At 35.6% G+C, this 20,146-nt stretch overlaps 1 protein-coding gene across 1 annotated transcript in view; it reads right to left on the bottom strand.

Annotated features, from left to right (window-relative positions):
• The window catches only part of COL4A5 (collagen type IV alpha 5 chain), a 224,561-nt gene that overhangs the window by 38,931 nt on the left and 165,484 nt on the right, over positions 1–20,146 (bottom strand). Inside the window, exons 30-36 of the mRNA XM_045881390.2 lie at positions 19,596–19,709; positions 14,520–14,687; positions 13,122–13,211; positions 12,435–12,584; positions 10,945–11,043; positions 9,470–9,559; positions 8,935–9,074 (exon numbers count right to left, since the gene is read on the bottom strand). Of these exons, the coding sequence (XP_045737346.1) occupies positions 8,935–9,074; positions 9,470–9,559; positions 10,945–11,043; positions 12,435–12,584; positions 13,122–13,211; positions 14,520–14,687; positions 19,596–19,709 (851 nt within the window). The remainder of the gene's footprint in view (positions 1–8,934; positions 9,075–9,469; positions 9,560–10,944; positions 11,044–12,434; positions 12,585–13,121; positions 13,212–14,519; positions 14,688–19,595; positions 19,710–20,146) is intronic.

The raw sequence follows: 20,146 nt of genomic DNA, 5'->3' as shown, positions 1-20,146 counted from the left end.
GTGGGATATTAAAGTCCCCTACTATTAACTGTATTGCTGTCAATTTTTCCCTTTAGGTTTGTTAATATTTATTTATTTAGGTGCTTCTATGTTGGGTGCATTAATATTTACAAATGTTATACCCTCTTATTAGATTGATCCCTTTATCATATGTAATTCCCCTGTCTTTTAATACTGTCTTTGTTTAAAAGTCTATTTTGTGTGATACAGTTTTTTTTTTGGTTTCCATTTGTGTGGAATATCTTTTTCCAGCCCTTTACTTTCAGTCTGGGTGTGTCCTTATACTTAAAGTGAGTTTCTTGTAGGTAGCCTATTAACTGGGTCTTTTTAAAAATCCAGTCAGTCATGCAATGTCTTTTGACTGAAGAATTTAGTCCATTCACACTTAAAGTAATTATTGATAGGTATGTACCTACTGTCATCTTGTTAATTGTTTTCTGGCTGTTTTGTAGTTCCTCTCTGTTGTTTCTTCTTCTTTTGCTCTCTTATGTTGTGGTTTGATGACTTTCTTTAATGCTATTATATTTTCTTATTATCTTTTGTGGATCTATTATAGGTTTTTGCTTTGTGGTTACCAAAAGGCTCACAGATAACAGCCTAGATTAAAATCTTTTTTAAGTTGATAGTAACTTGAGTCTGAACACATTTGAAAACTACATTTTTACTCCTCCCTCATTTTATGTCTTTGATGTCACATTTTACATCTTCTCATTTTGTGCATCCCTTAACTTATTACTGTACTTAGAGTTACTTCTACTTTACTTTTGTCTTTTAACCTTCATACTAGATCTGTAAGTGATTAATCCACTACTTTTACTATAGATTTACTTTTACCTTTGAGATTTATACATTCATATGTTTTCTTGTCACTAATTAATGCACTTCCTTTTCAGCTTAAAGAAGTCTCTTTTTAATATTTCCTGTAAGGCCAGTTTAGTGGTGATGAGCTCTTTTAGCTTTTGATTGTCTGGAAAAGTCTTTATCTGTCTGTCAACTCTGAATGATAACCTTGCTGGGGAGGGTATTCTTGTTTGGAAGTTTCTTCCTTTCAGGATTTTGGATATATTGTCCCATTCCCTTCTGGCCTACAAAATTTCTGCTGAAAAATCTGCTTATAGTCTTATTGGGGTTCCCTTGTACATAACACGGGGTTTTCCTCTTGCTGCTTTTAAGATTCTCTCTTTAACTTTTAACAGCTTACTTATAATGTGTCTTAGTGTTGATCTTTTTGGGTTCATCTTATTTGGGTCTCTATGGTCTTTCTTGATCTGAATGTTTTCTTCCTCAGATTAGAGAGGTTTTCAGCCATTATTTCTTTAAATAAGTTTCCTTCTCCTTTATCTCTTCTCTTTCGGGGACCCCCTATAATGCAAATGTTATTGAGATTTATGTTGCCTCATAGGTCCCTTAAGCTATCTTTACTTTTGAAGTTTTTTTTTTCCTTTTTGATGTTCTGTTTGGGTGAGTTTCACACTTACCTCCTAGATCACTTTCTTCTGCTTCATGTAGTCTCCTTTTCAACCCCTCCTGTGTACTTTTCAATTCAGTTATTGTATTCTTCAGCAAAACAGCTACTTACCCCAGTCTTGAAGGAGTAGCCTTGTGTAAAAGATACAATTTATCCATCAACCTTAGACCTAAGTTCCTTGTTGTCTCTCAAATCTTTGTAATTGTCTAAGCAGCCTAATTTATTCTTGATATGTCTCAGTTGTTGAGGGTGTGCCAAGACCTGTCAGTGTTCTAAAGGGAGGAATCTCTGTCAGTACCTAGTTTCAGGCTGATTGGAAGCCAGATCCTGAGGTAGCAGTTTAAAAGTATGCAAATATATATAGTCCTGTGGTGCCACAATAGTAAACCTTGCTGGCCTGCAGACTAGGTGGATCTGGAGGTGTTGAAAAACTCAGGGCTTCAGACAAATGTACCAAATCCTTTCTGGGAGGTACCAGCAAACTGTAGCAAGGCTGAGGAAGAATGCAAAGATGGCATACTCCAGCCTACATTCCCTGAGAGCACTCCTGTAGCCTCTAGATCTTTGCCAAACTTTTAAGTCTGCCCTTCAGGCAGAAGCTCCAAGACAAGTAATAGGCCTTTTTCGCAGACATACTGGGGATTTGTTTCAGTATGTTGTCTGTGTAGTGGTCTGGGGCGGGGGTGGTAGCATACCAAGAACTGTCTCTCTGATTGTTACAGTCTTGTGGGATTTAGGAATGCCAGCCCCCTGGCCACCAGAGCCTGATGATTAAGGAGTGACTCCAGTATGGACTGCATGCACCTGCTGGCTTTTGTGGGGGCCACTGGAGAGCACAGAACTGGTATGTGGCTCTTTTGCAGGGCAACAGGAGAATCTAGGGCTGGTGCTTGCCTGCCATCTTTAGTGGGGCAATGGGAGAGTGAAGGGCTGGTCACACTTGCCAGTACTATCAAGATAAAGGGAGAGTACAAAAATGGTGCCTGCCAGCACTTCCAACTCCAAAGAGAGTTCCAACATACTCCTGCCCCTCTGGCAGATGCTTTAATATTAGCAAATGAATCTCCTTCACAAATAGTACAGGCACCTTCAAACTGCTGCTTTCGCACTGGTTCCTGAGGTGGGTGAGTCTGCATGCAAGCCCTTTAAGAAATGCATCTCAGTTCCCCACAGCCCTTTGGATGTAAGCCCCTTTGGTTTTCAAAGCCAGATGTTTTGGAGGATTGTCTCTCTGTTACAGGTCCCAGGGGTTAGGGTGCTTGATGTGGGGCATGAACCCCTAACTCCTCAGGGAGGAGGTCCAGATTTGTAAGATCCCTTCTGCTTGTGGGTAGTGGAGGTGGGGTTCTGGATGAGACCATATTTCTGCCTCTGCTACCCGTTGATGTTGCCCTTTTATTATTTGTTGTGAAGGAAGCTGTTCAGTTAGTTTTCAGGTCTTTTTTCAGAGTGAATTAATTGTTCCCTATGTAGCTACAGATTTGCTGTGTCCATGGGAAGAGGTATGTTCAGTATCTTCTTATGTCACCCTCTTGGACTGCCCCACCACTATCCTTGTTTTTAACAACTCACTAATTATATAATTTTTTCTTATGCTTGACATCCGCCAATCATACTATTATGTCTTCTGAAACTTTAATTCTACTCTCTCTATAATATAGGCAGTCTCACTTTGCACAATAGTATGGAACTATAAAAATGAAGATGCAAGCTAAAACCATGTAAAAGAGATCTTAATAATGAGAAAAATATGATTGTTCCACGACCTTTAAAAGTTTTTCCCACAACTTTAAAATCTCTCTTCATATAAGTTATACATGTATAGAGAAAAGTCATATATTGCTAAGTTTGCTTTCACGAACTTCCTTGTCTGCACCTCTAAAGTCTCTCAATGGTGGCAGTGTCAATATTCCTATGGCTGGCTATTTTGTCTGTAACCCTATTTATATTAGCTTTAAATGTCACTTCCAGTATTATCACTTCCAATTTTTTTTGCACTTTCATCTTTATTGGTTAATTTTCTCTTTTGAGTATCCGTATTTTTAAAATTTCACATTGGTTTATCAATGAGACAAAGAGGCAACACAACTACATGCTTTGTTATAAGAGCATTAAGGGAATAACATTTTCACGGTGACTAATCAGTGACAGAATTTGAAAGAAGTGAAATAATCGTTCACTGATTATGATACACAAGTTCTGTATACAGTGATTTATGGATTTATAGTGATTATGATTTATGAAGAGCTAATATACCATGGTAACTTAAGTTTGAACTGTGTTGTTGTGGACTGATGTTATTTAACTAAATTGTGGTAACAAATTTGTGCATATCAGAACTGTGCAAACTAAGAACTGAGCTATAAAATCTTATTTTTTTCAATGTGTCACCATTATATGATAAAACAATACCATATGAAAGAAACAACAGACTACTTCAAATACCTGATTTCTGTTTTATCAACTCTGCAAGTATCTAAGTTTAGTGTAGAATTTGCTTCCTGAAATATACTTGAAGGCTGCATAGAGAAAGAAACTAAGTTAGCCTCTTGCTTGAAGAGTTGAATATACTGTGGATATTTGCCAATTGAAATATGTTTTTTTTTTTGGCTGACATTCATTATAAATTCAGATATGAGTTATGGTAATTTAGTTCCATTATATAAATGTTAACATTTGCTCAGTCCAGAAAAAAACATATATGAAAAAATTTAGAAAAAATTTTAAATGGAATTTCAAATCAATGAGTAAAGAATGGAATCTATAACATATGGGGTTGGGTTATCTGGGTATTTATTTTGAAAACATGATATTACTTCCTCACCTCACACATCAGAGAGAAAAAACCCATGGATTAAAGATGTAAATACAAAGAACAAAATCATGAAAGTACTGGAAGAAAAGACATAGGTCTATTTTTATAATATTAGGATATAGAAGTTTTTATAACAATCAGAAAATTATGCTCCTGATCTTTCCCACCAAATCTGCTTCCCCAAATCTCTCCTATCTCAGTATGTAGCAACTCCATTCTCAAACTTGCTCAGGATAAAAACTTTAGAGTCATCCATGATATCTTTCCTCTCATAGCCCATGATATCTGGCTTGACCTGGAAAATATATTCAGATTCTGAATGTTTCTTATCACTTCCACTGCTACCACCTTGATCCAAGCCATCAAGACCTCTGGTCTGTATTATTTAAATAGTGTCATAAGTGGTCCCACTGTTTTCATCCTTATTCCTCTATGATATAGTTCCAAAATAGGAGCTACGATATATTTTTAAATTTAAGTACAATCATGTTACTCCTTCCAGTCACTCCCCATTTCACACAGGAGTAAAATCCCTTACTATGATCTGCAAGGCTCTAGATAATCGATCTCCCATTACCAACCTGATCTCATCTCTAACTTAGTTTCATTTCACTCACTCTGCTTAACCCACACTAGCCACCTGTATGCTCTTCAGAAGTGTCAGGTATGCTCCCACCTCAGGATGCTTGAATGACTCATTCCCTCACTGCATGTCACCAGATCAACTGCATTCAAAGCAGCTTTCTCTTACTACTCTAATTCAAAATATAACAATTCTCAGCAATTCCTATCCCCAAGCCTCACTTAACTTTTACCATATCTTCTAGCACACTATAAACATATTTATTTTATTGACTAGATGCAAACTCTGCACAGGCAGTGAGTTTGTTTCATTCGTTTTCTATCTCCAGCACCTAAAACAGTACCTGGCACCTCATACACTCATTAGATATATTTTGAATGAATGAATAACTAACATTTGCCTATGTAAAAATTTTATACTCTACATGATAAATGCACAGTAAACAGGGTTATAAGACAAACAAATGACCGGGAGAAAATATTTGCAACATATATAATAGATAATGGATGCATCTTTATGAAGTACTTCCATAAGTCAATAGGAAATACACAACCAAATCCCCTCCTAAAAAGGAGGCAAGAGTATGAACAGACAATTTGTAGAGGAGATATAAGCATAAGAAAAGAAATCTCATTCATAATTAGGAAAATTCAAATTTAAACGATACTCTATTTTTCACCCATTAGACTGACAGAATTAGAATGATTAATAATACCCAATATTTGTAAAATGAGGAGAAAATAGAAAATTTCTGATACTGATCAAGATAGTATGAAGCAGCAGAGATATTTAAGAGAAAAATTAGTAATTATCAATATTAAAAAGGCATATGTATGATGGGTTCCAGCAACTTTACTCAGAATTTATTCTATGGAAGTATTTACCAAATAATCTTAAGATACATATGTAAGATATGGGTAAGAATCTTCAGAGCAACATATGTTTATAATCATGAAAATATAGAAACAACTCAGCATTCATAATAGGTTAAACTATTTATGGTTAACCCATACATAAAATACTATATAATTATGAAAATGAATGAGGCATTTATTTATGGGCTGATAAAGAAAGTTTGCTAAGACTTACTAAGTTATGATAGCTAGGTCCAGACCAGATATATAGTATGATTTTATGTGTGTAAATAAAAATACAAGATACCTACATTTGGAAGATGCAGCATCATTTCATGAATTAGTAACTGAATAAAATGCTTCCAATTATAGTTGTAAGATGCTTTCCATTGTAAGATGCACCTCAATATCAGAGATTTTGAATGTAAAAAAATTGAGTCTTAAAATTGATGAAATATCTATCATATATTCATGTTTATATACACATAAAATGTCTTTTGTGGACAACTACTAAAAGTGGTTCCCTTGGGGAAGAACTATGAATTTAAGGTATGTAAATGCGTGGAAAGAAGACTTCTCATTTTACATTGTTTCATACTGGTTAATTTTTTTTTTACATTTTTTTAAATTTTATTATGTTATGTTAATCACCATACATTACATCATTAGTTTTTGATGTAGTGTTCCATGATTCATTGTTTGCGTATAACACCCAGTGCCCCATTCAGTACGTGCCCTCTTTAATACCCATCACCAGGCTAACCCATCCCCCCACCTCCCTCCCCTCTAGAACCCTCAGTTTGTTTCTCAGAGTTCATAGTCTCTCATGGTTCGTTTCCCCCTCTGATTTCCGCCCCCTTCATTTTTTCCTTCCTACTATCTTCTTTTTTTTTTAACATACAATGTATTATTTATTTCAGAGGTACAGGTCTGTGATTCAACAGTCTTACACAATTCACAGCACTCACCATAGCACATACCCTTCCCAATGTCTATCACCCAGCCACCCCATCCCTCCCACCCCCCACCACTCCAGCAACCCTCAGTTTGTTTCCTGAGATTAAGAATTCCTCATATCAGTCATACTGGTTGATTTTTAAAATCAAGTTTACTGGTTACTCTTAATATAAAAACTTTAAAAAACAAAAACCTAAATGTACTTATCTTTTGACCCAGACATTTCACTTTTAGGAATCTATACAGCATAAATAATTATACATGTGTCCACAGATATGTCTAAGAATATTCATTACGATATTTACAACAATAGAATATCATGCAACTATTAAAAATAATGTACAGTGTTGTGATGAGTACTGGGTGTTACATGCAACAAATGAATCGTACTACATCAAAAACTAATGATGTACTATATGCTGGCTAAGTGAACATAATAAAAAAAAGTACAGTGACAAAGAAAATTGTCTAAGATATAATAAAATAGAAAGATTAAAAGATATAAGTGATAAAGCAAATACAGAATAGTGTGTATTCTATGACTCTACACATATACAATACACATAGGAAACCCCAAATTTTGTATATATACATAAAAATATGTATGGCAAGGGATTCAAATTTATACACTATTATCAGTAGATATCTATAGCGATGGGAATGGAATAAAGAAGATGTGTTATGAAGGAGATTTTCACTTCTACCCTTGATATGTCTGTATTATCATTTTTTTAATGTAGTCATGTATTACTGGTAAAATTTAAGTAGAACAGAAAATATTCAGCATCATTTCAATAGACTTTACACTGTTAATTTGCAGTTAATATGCAGAAATTTCTCTTGATTATGTCTTACAATAAGTTGATTGACTACTCAATCAAACTAAAATCTTTTTGTATACTATTAAAAAGAAATTATCTTTAAAACATTATTCAAATTTCACGAGTTAAATCACTGAACAAAAAAAAAGAGACAAAGCAAGAAACAGACTCAACTATAGAGAACACACTGATGGTTACCAGAGGGAAGGTGGGTGGAGGGATGGGTGAACTAGGTGATGGGGATCAAGGAGTGCACTTGCTGTGATGAGCACTGGGTATTGTAGGGAAGTGTTGAATCACTATTTTGTACACCCGAAACTAATGGAACATTGTATGTTAATTATACTGGAATTAACATCAATAATAAAATATTTTTTTAAATTAAAAAAAATAAAAATGACAGCTTAAAAGGAAAAAACACCCACATTATTCAGTACATTCTTAGTGGGAATTTTCATTAATTCCATGGAAGGTTAGTAACACCCTTCTTTTCCTAATACTTCCTAGCTTTGTGGTCTGACTGAATGATTAAACAGTATTATAAGACAAATGATTAATTAGGAGAAAATATTTGCAACATATATAATAGACAATGGATGCATCTCTGCTAGTTAAAAAGTACTTCCACAAATCAGTAGGACTTACTACCTTTTTACATGGAATTAAGCAGCTATTAAATATTTGTTGAGTCTAATGATTCTAAGATACATTCTAAATTTGATTGATCGAGAAACACTACCAAAGTTTTCACACTGACTAGGGGCATGGAGGGACATGTAAAACTGTTTTAAGAGAACTACTTCAGATATGCAGTTAAGAATACTACTGTACCTTCATTAATCGCATAAGTTACTTTGTTTTTTTTTTGGTTTTTTTTTTTAAAGATTTTATTTATTTATTTGAGACAGAGAGAATGAGAGAGAGAGAGCACATGAGAGGGGGGAGGGTCAGAGGGAGAAGCAGGCTCCCTGCCGAGCAGGGAGCCCGATGCGGGACTCGATCCAGGGACTCCAGGATCATGACTTGAGCCGAAGGCAGTCGCTTAACCAACTGAGCCACCCAGGCGCCCCAAGTTACTTTGTTTATAAGTCTCTTTATATTAGTTAATAATAATATTAGGATATAGATCAACATTCCACCACCAAGATGGGAAAAGAAAACCAAAGCCAGGCAGGAATTTACCTTTGGTTTACTGAAATATACTCAGAGATTAAGATAGAGGGAAAATAAAGAAATCAGAATGTTTCCCCCACACTTACCTTTTTGGATTGGCTACAAACCCTAAAACATAACCTCTTACAAAGAGAAAACAGGAGGAATGAATTTCCAGAATATACCATGTCATTGTATAGTTCGTTTAATGAAGAATTAGGAATGAGCACAGTATTTTAAAAAAATCACATCTGCTCAGGTATATGCCTAGAGTAGAGGGTTACCTTTGGGCCGGGAAGACCTGGAAGACCAATGCCTGAAACACCAGGATCACCTTTTTCTCCTTTCTGTCCAGGTAATCCTGGGGAGCCAGGTTGTCCAGGAACTCCAGGAGGTCCAGGAGACCCTTTCACACCCTGAGGGCCTGTTGAAAACACATAACATGCATTTTTTACAAAATTTCTTTATTCATGGCATGTCTATGATGCTTATGACTAAGGGAAAAGGTCTAAAAAAAGAACTCTGCAAATTCTGAATTATAGAATGATCCTTTACAACTATTTTTCAAGGAAGTTTAAGAGAAAGGGGTACAGTGAGAGAAAAGATACATGTTTGTGGATCCTTACTCTTAAGGTTTCTAAAACTCTGTCCCTTAATCCCCACTTCAAATATTTGTGTGATGAGAGAGCTCTAGCCACTGATTACCTTAGTTATTGTCTCAGTTTGATTCTATCAACACCAGTCTCTATTTTAATAACAAAGAGAATGAACCATCTGCCATTAATGGGATTAAATATATGGGAGATTTCCATCACTGACCTGGAAAACCCATATCACCTATGCTTCCTTTAAGTCCAGGAGGTCCTGTAAGTCCTGGCTTCCCAGGGAGACCAGGGTTACCTTTGGGACCTAGAAAAGTTAAATTGGTTAAATTAAGACAAGTCAGCAATATTGAGGTTGCCTGATTTCTTGGAGTGGGTTGTAATTATAATGTAAGCATGGGATTAGATGGATGAAATCTTAATACATGATTAAGTTCCACAGATCTAACTCAGCATAAAACAGGCAAAAGGTACCTATGAAATCTCCTTAGGGACATATTACAATATAAACATAATAACAGAGGTCTCCTAATACAAATCAGTTTTGAAAATGCAAAAATTTTACCAGGACACCTTGTTTCTTGTCCTAAAACAATTCCAATCACCTGAAGTCCTATTCATATTATGTGCATAACTACCCTTACTGTATTTATCACAGATAAATCCAATATAACAAGTCTGCTTTTAAAAGACTGAGAAGTGCCTTTCCCATGTAAGTCTGATTATGTGAAAGCAGTAAACGGAAAGTGGTATCCTGTTATGATATACTCCCAGGACATTAGGCCAGAGATAGATAAAGGCTGAGGGAGAGGTACTATACTGTCACCCCCAACAGTCATGGCTGCTGTGCTTATACATTCTTCCTAGAGCTCAGGTGCATGAGCTGTGGTGTTACCTAGGGATTTTCTAAGGACCACAATGTTGCCTTAAACTTTTTTTCTTTTCTTTTTTTCTTTCACACTGACTTCCAACTTGGGGAAGAGAATGCAGAAGATGTGAAGGATAGAAAGGAACTATATATCAAGGCAATGTAGTAGAGAGTCTAGAGCAGAATAACTGACCTGAAGGACTCCTATGAGGATGGAGACCAGCTGCTCTTTATTCCTTTGGGGCCTAACTAAAAGAAAATGGCTTAAGAAGCAGCAAGAGTTTTATTAGAAATAAGAAAAAAATCCATGTTGACTCTAAGGGTGATTAATGCTGAAACAGACTACCAAGGTAGGTTGTGAAATTTTTGTCCCTAAAAACTTTAAAAAATAGAATCAGCAGCCATCTTTACATGGTTTAATGATTGACTTGTCTGAAGGCAATAACTAAAAAAAGGTAAATTTTTCAGTACCTACCAGATAATTGTCTCATTTATACATGTTGCAGTGTGTGTAAATAAAACACACCACCTTATTTGGATGTACTTCTTATTCTGTTTACATCCTGACTGCCAGAAAAAGAAGAAACTGAGCAAAGCAAAATATCCTACAAACTTTGTCAGTTGACACTTGGGCCAAATGGCAACATTTTTGCTAAAAAAGAGCTCCACATCTCAGTAGCTACTCAAGCATAGTGTCATGATCAGATCCAAAACATCATCACACACACAAAAAAAACACACCATCACATGTGATAAATACATAATTACTTTCCTAGGATCTAGGATCAGCCATTCAATTGCTATAGGTGGTCTGTCATACTTACCTGATGGTCCTGGTAATCCAGGTTGTCCACTCAGTCCAGGTTGCCCTGGGTCTCCAGGCAAACCCTGGTAACCTTTTGGCCCTGAAACTCCAGGAATACCTTCCAAGGATGAGTATAAGGAAGACAAGTTAGGTTGATATCATTAATCCATTAAAAATAATTTGGGAAAGCAAGCAACCCAAATTCTGAACTATGAATGAAATGCAGGAACTCATGATATTCTGATAGAGTATGAACCAATAGCACTGGACACATATTAAACTCCTCCACTTTTTATTTAGCTACCATTAAGAAATTCAAAGCACTCAATAACTAAGTCATTTTCCTCTTTGGGCCTCAGTTTTTTACACTGTAAAATGAAAGAATTGGGGCAGATTATCTTTAGGCTATCTTTTAGATTCGATAACTATCTTTAATAATCCTATTATAATATAGATTACTGCCTCTATTTTACAGAAGGCATAATTGAAAGAGAAGACGTAAGGAGTAATTCAAGAAAGGTATCTCATTTTAACAATAATAAAAAATTAGGTGTCCCCACCTCTTTTGTGATGACATACAAAACTACAGTAATGTCTTAAACTCTTTTTTGAGGAAAAATCCCACCAAGTCCTGCTCCTAGGGAAACATAGTATCTATGTACACACATACACCCACACACACTCACAGGCACACATGGGCTGACAATATTAATGGTTACAACACAAAAAGAGCCACAAACTTTACTATAAGCTGCAAATAAAGATAACTAATTTTAAAGTTCCATGTTGTTTGAAAGGCTATACTATACAGATTGGATCGTAAGCACTTTATTAATTTGTGCTTACCTACTTTTTGATGTCTTGTTATATTATACTTTTATAAAAAGAAAAAAAGATTTTTTTAATTTAAAAAGTCAGTGTAATACTTCATATCTTATTTGTTTCTAATAAAATAACTATAGTAACACAGTTGTTCCCTAACCCTACTTTCAGCAGCTTCCCCCACAGCTGAGCTTGCCCGGCTATTCATAGTCCAATACTTGTTTATTCTGCCAAGGCAGAATAGCAATGAACTGCATTTAAAAGCCAAGTATGATATGTATATCAAAACATTGCAGGGCAATAATATACTACTCATCCCCATCCAGTCTCAAGGGAAAAAATTTAAGGGACCAGCAAATTTCCCCAACACTGAAATCTGTTTTCCAAGTGATTCTGGCTATATATCCATTCTCTTAACCACATCCTACATTGCTTTCTGGAAAGCCTGAAGGTGATTGCCTTAAGTCTATTTTAAGAGTTCATAGTTTGCAACAGATTAAACTACAAAGAAAATACTTAAATAAAACTTGATCACTGAAACAATACAACTCGGTGAAAATTTTCATTACCAAAAATTTGACATGCCTTTTGTTGGTGACTCCTACACTACAAATCACTTTTCATGCTATTTAAAATGAAACTTGAGATAAATCAGTAAATACATTCACAAATAAATGCATTACTCACCTGGTAAGCCAGGGTCCCCTTTCTCTCCTTTTGAGCCCAGCAGATCTGGATCCACTGGTCCAGGAGGGCCTGGAAGGCCAGGCTCTCCTTTACCACCTTTTTCTCCTTCAGGGCCAGGAGGTCCTGGCTGACCCTGTAAACCATCATCACCTAAAACCAACATGTGTGGAGAGGGCACAACAGATCAGATTCGTCCTTCCAGGATTAACGCATATAAAGATTATTCATATGTTCCGTAATTTAGTAGGCCACTGACCATCCAAAACACTTAGGCATTACTGTTATTGTCTATGAGTAACTTGAACTCACACACATTTTTACACTCAAATAACACTCCTTCTATTTTCTGGGGTTCTTTGACAATTATTGAAACTGTATTTTTGAGCTGAGCATTTACCACGTTTCATGTATCCAAATTGTGTATGCCACCAAATCGAAAATAGAATGTACTTAAATGCCATGTCACATAAGTGATGAATCACTGAATTCTCCTGAAACCAATATTACACTCTGTTAACTAACTAGAATTTAAATAAAAACTTTTAAAAAATGCCATGTCACCTAGAAACAAAATATAAGTAAGCATTGCTCATTTTAAAGCACTCAAATAAAAATATTCTATATTGACATAAAACAATGTTTAATTTTCTCTCTTACATGCATCTACCAGCCAACTCTGAATATTACCTTTGAGACCAGGACCACCACTCCTGCCAGGAATTCCCAAAGGTCCTGGTGGGCCTGGAGGTCCCATCATACCCATTTCACCTTTGGCACCTTTGAAGAATATCAATAATTAATTTTTACTTTTCCTTGACCTTGGAAAAATAAAAGATAACTTTTTTAAAAAAGATTTTATTTATCTGAGAAAGAGCTAAAGCGACAGCAACAGTGAGTGAGAGAGAGAGAGAGAGCACGCGGGAGCAGGGGGGAGGGGTAGAGGGAGAAGCAGGCTCCCCGCTGAGCAGGGTCCCTGGGATCATGACCCGAGCCGAAGGCAGGTGCTTAATGACTGAGCCACCCAGGCGCCCTAAAAGATAACTTTTAAGATGTCAACTGGAAGACTATTGAGTGTTGGAAGGAAGGCACTAAGTTTTACCCCTTTTTAACTGTTGTAACCTTAGCGACCACTACTGTTGATATGTATGAATAAAAAGGCTCTGGGGCGCCTGGGTGGCTCAGTCAGTCAATTAAGCATCTGACTCTTGATTTTGGCTCAGGTCATGATCTCAGGATAGTGGGATTAAGCCCCGCATTGGGCTCAGCACTGGGCGTGGAGCCTACTTAAGATTCTCTTTCTCTCCCTCCCCCTCTGCCCCTCCCCACCCCTGGGCTCACTCTTTCTCTCTCTCAAAAAATAAAAATAAAAAGACTCACTGTGGTAGCTAATCTCCAAAGATGGCTTCACCACACTTCCCAGTATACACACCCTTGTGCAGCCTTCTCTCCTTGAATTTGGGCTGACTCTGTGCCTTGCCCTTGACTTAGTGACACTGAATGATTCTCAAGGCTAGATCATAAGAAGTCTTGCAGCTTTCACCCGGGGCTTTTAGAACACTCGCTTTTAGTTTGGGGGATCCTCTCTTTTGGAAGCCAGCTGCCTCTAGAAGGAGAGCAACTGCCCTGACTTTACCATAATGTAAGGATTCCAAGCCATGTTGAAGGGGCATTATGGATAATGAGAGACCATATGAAGAGGGCATAGAACACTCAGGTGTCAGAGAAGTGCCATCCTGGAAGTAGATCCTTCATCCCAACCACTCCAGTTGGTGCCATGTGGATCAGAGATAAATGACCCCATCAAATCATGCCTTAATTCCTGACCCACAAAATCTTGAACAAAATAAAAAGGTTGAATTAAACCATTAAATTGTGGGATCATTTTTTATATAGCAGTATGTGACCAGAAATCTCAGAGAAAAAATGTAATAAAAATAGCAAAGTAAATTTCCTGCAAAGACATTTAACACTTTTCCTTAAGGGACAGTGTCAATCCAGAAAAGTACAACAAGAAAATAATATACCAGAATTATATTAGTTTTAATTTCCTGAATCCAAAACCAGAGAAAACTTTAAATGAATTACCTGGAAATCCAGAGGCACCTGCTTTTCCTGGAAGCCCTGGTGTTCCGGGGGGTCCCATAGGACCAGGTGCTCCAGGAATCCCTGGACTGCCTCTCTCTCCAGGGAGTCCTGGAACATCAAACCCAGGAGGCCCCGGATCTCCCTTCTCTCCTGGTATTCCATGCAGGCCTAGTTAATACAACACCAGTATTAACAAGTTTTGAAGTAGTTTTAAAAGATGTATCTGATTATTTTTCTAGCAAACAAATGATAGACTCCTGTGTATAACAAACCTAACAGTGAGTCAGAGATACTTTTGGTATCATGCATATAAAATGACCTAACAATCAAACTTTAGGATTTTCAAGCATATTTCTCTATGAAAGTGCTTCTCAAATTATTTCCAGTGAAAGACCACTATTTTCTTAATTCCTGGTCCACCATGGACTAATATTTTCATAAAACACAATAAAAATTACTAAAAAAACTAAAATAAAAAACCAAAGACATACATTACTACCTTTTGGTTATTATATTCAACAAATACAATTACACTGTCAAATTACCATATAAGTTTCTAAATGCTTACTCTCAATTTCTTCTAATTCCAATACAGACTGGTAACAAGCAGCTTGTGATTTGACATTGGTCCGTTGACTGCATTTCGATTTGCACTGCTCTAAGGTACTATGGATTATTGGGATATATTTCTATAATCCATAAAAATGATCAATTACTGAATAATCCCATTACGTGGACCTTTTTGACTTTATTTTAGCTTCATTTTACATGTTATTTTATTTTATTTTTTAAGGAAATTATTTTATTTTTTATTTTTATTTTTTAAGATTTTATTTATTTGACAGAGAGAGACACAGTGAGAGAGGGAACACAAGCAGGGGGAGTGGGAGAGGGAGAAGCAGACATCCCATGGAGCAGGGAGCCCGATGTGGGACTCGATCCCAGGACCCTGGGACCATGACCTGTGCCGAAGGCAGATGCTTAATGACTGAGCCACCCAGGTGCCCCTACATGTTACTTTAATGATACATTACACCATCAGTTTTTGTTGTTAAATTTTACTTCTCAGTATTCCAACCAGGATTTTACAGAAAAAAATATGACACTGAAAAAATATTTAACCTTAATAAGTTCTGTAAGACTGAACTACTCTGAGACAAAATGGTTAAAAAAGAATATATTTTAGGGAAAAGAACTGCTCTACAAACATAAGGCAACTTCCCACTCCAATTCCTAACAGGTATGTGACTTAGCGAGTCACTTAATATTGTTGATCTACATCTGTTAAATGGGAATACAACTGACTGGAAGCTGGAGACTGAGCCAGGTGACGCCAGGTGACCATTCCAAAGTGTCCCTTCAACAACAAGACCTAATTTTATTGTTGAAGATTCACAATTATTTTTATAATAGAGCAAGATGCTGGGATTTTAAGTTTTGTTTGATGTCATATACCAGCATGTCCTTAAACTGATAAAATTCACTTTGAAGATTAGAGAAATTCCATGGAACCACAGTAATGGTTCCAATGCTGTCATTTCATTGAAAATACTATAGAAAGGGGAGAGATATTTTACATTATTATATTTGTGACGTATGATGAGATACCTAATAGGGAGCACTATTATAGCTCTATCTGGATCACTGCTTATTGTTATAGCCCAACTAGTTTTTGATAGCTGAGTTTTCAAGATAACTAATTTGTCCTTTGAAATATGCTCTACAAAATGGGGAAAAAAAACAAAGACTCAAACCTGGACAAATCTTGTTTGTTTTTCATGTTTAAAGCTTTACTTTAAGATCCAGCTTTTGAGAAATAACTACTGTACCTGGTAGACCTGAAGTTCAAGAAGCAGGAGTTACAGTTCAGTAGCAAGATGAACCACCCAAGCAGAAGCAAGTTGCAAAAAGACTGATTAGGTTAGGAAACAAAACTAAGCATGTCAAGATGAGAACAAAAAAGTCTACAAATAGAAGTTATTAGATACTGATTCAAGACTATCATATATTAGTAGTAATGAGTAAAGAACTTATTTTAGGAATTCGTTCAGATGTTCATATAGCAATATTCTATAACTGAAATGTATTCCCCAATAGAGACACAATAAAGTATTTACATTTACAAAAAGTAATGCTTTTTGATGAAGATCAGCTTTACACTCTTGTCTCTGATCCTTATATTGCTTTGAATAATCCTTTTGGAACTTAACCTCTTGAAGATAAGTTAGAACTTAAAACTAAATTTGATTTTATACTATAACAGCTTAGGTACAGAGAACTCAATAATTATTAGCAGATGAGTATGATTAAACAACCTGCATGTACTAGCAAAGATTTTTTCATTGTTATTTGTAGTAGTAACAGATATTATGCTGTACTTTTCACAGCATAGACCTTTTCCATGAATACTGTCAGAAATAGGCATCCTGGTAAGATCAAGAATGAAAACAGTCAACATAAATTCAAAAGCTCTGCTGAATCTCCTTATATAATAGGAATTATATGGCTATATCTATAGAGGGTAAGTACATTAGGGGTGTGTAGATGCTGTAAATGTATTGGCAGCCAAATGGGACCAGTTAGTGAAAAAAGGGGAAAATTCCAAAAACACATATTATCGTGAGAACTTTACACACACACACACACACACACACACACACCCCAAGGGTTTGATAGCTGGAAAAAAGTTAGAAAACTCCATAGATGAAAATGGGTTAGGAAACTTCATCTATGAAATGACATGACTAATTCCTTGTTTCTTTGTTTCACATTAGTGGGGATGAGGCTGAACTGATTGCACTTTCTCCTGAGACTGGGCAAGCATTACAGTACATTTGGCTCAGGTTAGGGTATGATCTGTGGACACAGAATTGAGTATATTTAACTGACCTCTTAAAGATTCACTAAAGCAGCAATCTTCTAGCTAATAGCCAGATCAAATAGCAAGAATCAACAATTTCCATTTCTGCCTGGATTAGTAGGGCATGGAATGAAAAGCATTTTGCTTCTTATCCTTTGGCATTTTTTTTCTTTTATTTCCCTGCTGTCAAATGAGGACTTGATATTCAACAGTTCCTTAATTTATAAACATGCATTAAACTGTGTATCCTGCCTTGGAAAAGAGAATGAAAAATAGTAAAGCTTAATTAAATTACAGCAGAAAACTGGAGTCAAAAAAGCTTGAAAAGCATCATGCAAACATTTATACTGGAGAGATGACCATATAGAATACTTTGCATTAAGTTTTCTATTGCAAAATGAAACACAAGTATATTAAATAAGCTTATTAAAAAAACACTGGTAGTTAGAATTTCAGCCATGCAGTGCAAGTCAGGTATATCAAGGTATTAGTAACAATGTTGCTGATCACCCTTTCATTGAGATGTATAAACAGAAATTACAATGCTTTTGAAATAGGCTAAGATAATCTGATTTGGTGATATAAATAAATTTATATAAAAAGTGAGTATATGGGCTACTATTAAATATAAAATGTGATCTGTAGTAAAAAAAATTGTGATTTGATAACATATTTATATTAATAAGCATTCATTCAATACATTTTCATGCCAATTGCTGTTAACTTCATTTGTTGAACCATATTAGTTAAGATCTTGAATTTTATGGCAAAGTATATATTTACAGAGAAAGAAATGAGATTAAATTCAACACCATTACTTTTCCCCTGTCCATCCTATCTAGACTTTATAAATTAATATACCTATATATCCATCAGTTAAAAAGACAGAGAACATTAGATGAATGAAACATTTAGAGTATTAGCTAAATTTGAAAAAGCATAAAGTACAAATAAATGTACCCTTATTTTGTTCAGATTGGTATTAACAGTAGTTTCTTTTCATTCTTGTTTAGCTGTGATTTAAGAATTCAAAATGCTTCCAAAACCTCATGTAATTTTGGGAAACAAAAGAAATGACAAAACATAACAGGAATGATAAATTCATTTTAGCCATCTTTGTAGAACAGCAGGCCAAGACTATAATGATCAAACCTAAAAATTGTTTTTTCTCAAGATCCCTTTGCTATGCTAGTTGAACAGAATGGTTTTTTTCTTGAGTGTTGACACAGCTACTTTTTAACAACCTGGGTAACAACCTGGTTCAAAGCAACACCGTAAGTTTTCTCATTTTTAAATCAGTAGTGACATGTTAGGGGCCATTTAAAAAAAAAAAAGGTACAATGGGCCATAACACAAAATTTAAAAAAAAGAACATAAGCAAAAACAACCTTTACTTTCCAGGCTTTTTATATTGTTAACTGGTGTTTCCAGATTATTAGCATAATAACTAACAAAGTATTTATTGCTATTTAAGGTCAGAAAATATATTTCTACTGTTTCAAAATCAATGTATGTACATTTGAACTGTGAGTTTAAGTCATCTGACATATTCATGTAAATTAAGGAATGATTAAGTTTTCCATATTTATTCTAACTTTATGAATTATTACATTGCCTTGCAATAACATACTGGCCCAAGAGTGGCCCTCAGTGAGCCTCACCAGATGGCTCAGAATCCACAAAACTGAAGTAAGTTCTCAGACAAACATAGAAGAACCATATGATTCTCTATTAGGTTACAAGCTGACAAAACTTGTTTTGCATATCTTTTATTTGTTTTTATTTTGCATATCTGTATAAAAAAGAAATGTTACGAGGTTTTAAAAAGGTCTATTAATTCTGTACAGCTACTCAGGTCTGAAATAATCAGCACTGCAAGTTCTTAGTTCTGTGATTCCAAGACTGTAACTAGCTCAATGATTGTATGCTGAGGCAACATACTGCAATTGTGAAATTGCATTATTTGTTAATAGATCAATTTTAAATGAACAGGGAAGGAAAGTATCAGGGATTAAAGAAACTCTTATGCTGTGATCTGTACTTTTTCAATTTTACAAAATTATACAAGGAGACATGTTACCTCTGAAATCTGTTTTCTGGAAAACAGGTTTTCCTGTTGTAGTTTACTGATGTTGTAGTTGTAGTTTACTGATGAACTAGCCAACCTCTATATAATGAATGCTACAAAAATGCACAATTATTTACTCCAATCTTACCAGGTTGGCCTATTGGTCCAGCAATCCCTGGTGGCCCTGGTGGTCCCTGAATACCTATTCCTGGAAGCCCAGGAGGTCCCATTGGCCCAGGTTGTCCGTTTGGCCCAACATCACCTTTAGGGAAATAAATATAGTTTAGATATTAAAAACAACAACAATAGCTGAGTCACTAGTCATTAGGAAGCACAATACCTATGTGAAGAGGCATATAAAATTAAGCAGGGATCTTGAAAAGCTATCCAATCACTGAGCAAGAGAAGTATGCACAAATACCCAGAGCAGATTCAAGAAATGCATTAAAAGTTACAGACGTATAACTTATGCTGAGCACTCAACTTCAGTACTTAAACCAACCTCACAAAATAGTACATAAGATTATAAAACACACATTTCCTTTATTTGCAAATCATCTTGGGCAAGTATCTCTAAGTTTAAAATATATTTAAAAAAAAAAAACAATAAAGGTAGATAACCTTTAACATCTTCGTATTTCTAACTTCGGCCCATGTCCTATAAACATGCTAAAGCCTCTCCCACCATCAGTAAAATGC

The sequence above is a fragment of the Mirounga angustirostris genome, unplaced genomic scaffold (genome assembly GCF_029215605.1).
Source record: "Mirounga angustirostris isolate CCGP_5_RB_7025 unplaced genomic scaffold, mMirAng1.0.hap1 SCAF_11, whole genome shotgun sequence".
Classification (NCBI taxonomy): domain Eukaryota; kingdom Metazoa; phylum Chordata; class Mammalia; order Carnivora; family Phocidae; genus Mirounga; species Mirounga angustirostris.
This window is presented reverse-complemented; position numbering and strand designations above follow the sequence as displayed.